Raw genomic sequence first — 2,951 nt, forward strand, 5'->3', positions numbered from 1 at the left:
ATGTGATGTCATAAAAAAATGTTTGTAATTTCAGAAAATGTTCAAATCATGATTTTCAAAAAGTGTTCAAATTTTTAATTTTTTTCCTTACACTACTTAAAAAAATGTCCGTGTTTGAAATTTGAGAAAATGTTGGGATCCGCCCCCGTCGTTAGCTCTTCAGGCTTTGAGCACAGTACGCTTGCTGAAGGGCCGGCCCAGTCGTAATCCGCTGTGCGCGTGGCATGAAAGAAACCGGTGTGGCGCGCGCTGCTAGTTATTTTGGCCCAGCCATGCTCTATGGCGAGGAAAAACCTACTCTCTGCAACTGAGCTGAATTGAACCGAATCATCGGCAGCTCCGATCCCAACTCCACGGCCCAAATTGCTGCCACCATTTTACTCCGTCAGTGGCCACAGCTAGCTGTACATGTACCACCGTGGGATCGACTGGTCACGGGGGTTCACACAGGGGCTAATTGGCGCCGTGGGATCCATCGACCACGCGGAATGGACGGACGGATGGATGGATGGATGTATGGAGCATACCACGTCAATCACTGATCACTGCCGTCCGGTCTACAGTCATGACCAGATGCAACGCACGTAGCATGCGCCTTCAAGAATGTGGCGCTCTTGGATGTGAACGCATGTGACTAAGACTAAGAGTTTGGCCTGGCGATGGAGCTGGAGAAGACGTGGCTAGCTCTTTATAAGAACATGATCCGCATTGCGCAAGTAGACAAGATCCAAGAGCGCGGGTCAACATCTCCTACTAGATCGATGGCAGGAAATGGTCAAATGGATGCCCAAGATTCACAGGTATGCACGTTCCTTTCAATGAAATAATAAAAGTGGCATGGTAGTTCAAGGGTTGATGGACACTCACAGTATATATGCAGCAGAACACGAGGCTGGAGATTGACATTGGCGACGACAAGACCATGACCATCGAGATCACTCTTAGAGGGAGGCTCACTCTGCAGAGCACGGATCCACCTCGAGCTGTCGTACATGCAGAAGAAGAGGGCAGGGCATTACCGGACAGAGCCGTTGAAGAGCAGGAGTCTCTGGACAAGAAGAATTACAAGATGCGCGGATACTTGATGGTGGTGTGCACCCTCTTCATCGCCATAGCGTTTCAGGCGGCGATGCAGCCGCCGAGCTGGATCCCCAACGACTGGTATCGGGTGTACAAGCGTGGCCCTTCACCGGCGCCGGATACCAGCACCACCACCACGTACGCGCAAGCTCGTCGGGCGAGGGACTACATGTTGCTCAGCGCGGTGAATTTCGCAATACCGGTGGTGCTGGTGTCGGTGTTGTTGCTGAAGAGAATCCCAGCGACCCATTTGATACAAACGGTGATGCAACAGCTGCCGATCCTCTGCTTCCCAGTCGCCTGGGCCTTTGTCGTTGGCAGCGCGAGCGATCCGGGCTATACATGGTACTTTTATCTCACCATTTTAATTTACGGCGCATGTACGGCTCTTCATTTGTTGGCCCTGCGGGGACGCGATCTTCGACTCCGTCGGCAAATGGCAGAGGCAGACGACCCGTCTCTCCTGGCTTGAGAAATGTTGCCTTCGCTTCCAGCGTGTTGCAGACATGCTTTGTTTTCCTTGTTTCTCCTTCGTTCGTTTGTAGAGTAGCTCCAAACCTTGGTCTTATCGTTCTGTCATTACTATGCATGGTGTAATCATCATGCATCTTGGTCTTATCGTTCTCAACCTTGTTTGCGAGTAGTACTGATCAATGATTCCTGGTATGTTTTTTAGTCATCCAGATGATGTTATTATCAAGTATGTGAAGTACGATTGGATGTCGAGTTGAACACTTTATACGGGAACCGGTCCGGCCAGGAGCCCAGGACTCAGCAGCTCTCACCGGATCGATGCACAATTTGACCTAGACTCCACCACGTACGGACGGATTCCATATACCTAGCTAGTTTATTTATATCGATCAATATAATATAATGATCAATTGCCGCCACCAAATCCTCTACTTGTCTTCGTTGCTCTCCATCCATCTATCCCTTATCAATCGCCGCCTCGTCCGAGTCTATCTGCGCCCCTTGCCGGCCGGCTACGGCGATGGCAACGGCCTGTGCTTCCCCTATGACGTGCTCCTCCACATCATCCGCGGCCTTCCCTGCCGTGCTCTCGCCGAGTCCCCGCGTGTCTGTCTCTGTCATGAGTGGCGCTCGATCGTCGACACCCACAAGCTCCTCCTTCCTCACTTCTTTCCTCGGGGCTCCTTCCCCGGCATCTTCACCAGGAACTATGGATCCGACATTGAATCCTCCTTCGCCCCGTCGGTGCCGGCGTGTTCGGCCCCCCTACGTGGAACTCATGCTGGGCCTGTATTCCAACGTCCTCTGTTTCGACACCACCAGTTCTCGATTCTCCATTACTGCAATGGCCTCCTTCTCCTCAAGAAGAATGCTAATTGTTACGTCTGTAACTCGGCGACAATAAGATGCGCTAAATTGCCACCACCAACGAAGGAGGGTCGGTGGTCGGACCACGAATTCATGTTCCTCGCCTTCGACCCGGCCGTGTCTCCTCACTATGAGGTATTCCTCCTTCCAAGATATGCCGAAGAAAAGATCCAATCAAACAAGGAAGCCGAGCAAGAAGAGATGCATGTCCATGTGCGAGGGGTCGACGAGCAAGATAAGGTGATTTCTATATTGATGTTCTCGTCACAAACCAATCAATGGGCGAGCCGGGAGTTTGTGCCAGGGCGTTGTGCCCCTGGGGCCCTCTATGACATGGTGACTGCGCCACACCCTAAGCATGTGCGAATATGGAAGTCAGTTGAGTACTGGCAGGGATCGCTCTACGTACATTGCCGGAACAACATCGTTATGATCCGTCGCAACTTGAATGGGTTGTATGACATGACTCAGCTGCCGGGAAAAGCCTACGATGATAAAGAACATCTAAGCACTTCCGAGCTGCTCGACAA

General features: G+C 51.5%; 1 protein-coding gene across 1 annotated transcript; it reads left to right on the forward strand.

The window, feature by feature from the left end:
- The first annotated feature begins 733 nt into the window (after positions 1-733).
- Positions 734-1,660, forward strand: LOC123131317 (uncharacterized). Its single transcript, XM_044551015.1, has 2 exons — positions 734-800; positions 881-1,660. The coding sequence occupies exons 1-2, from the start codon at positions 762-764 to the stop codon at positions 1,550-1,552; spliced, it is 711 nt and encodes a 236-aa protein (XP_044406950.1). The 5' UTR covers positions 734-761; the 3' UTR covers positions 1,553-1,660.
- Positions 1,661-2,951: the final 1,291 nt, after the last annotated feature.

The sequence above is a fragment of the Triticum aestivum genome, chromosome 6A (genome assembly GCF_018294505.1).
Source record: "Triticum aestivum cultivar Chinese Spring chromosome 6A, IWGSC CS RefSeq v2.1, whole genome shotgun sequence".
Taxonomy (NCBI): Eukaryota; Viridiplantae; Streptophyta; class Magnoliopsida; order Poales; family Poaceae; genus Triticum; species Triticum aestivum.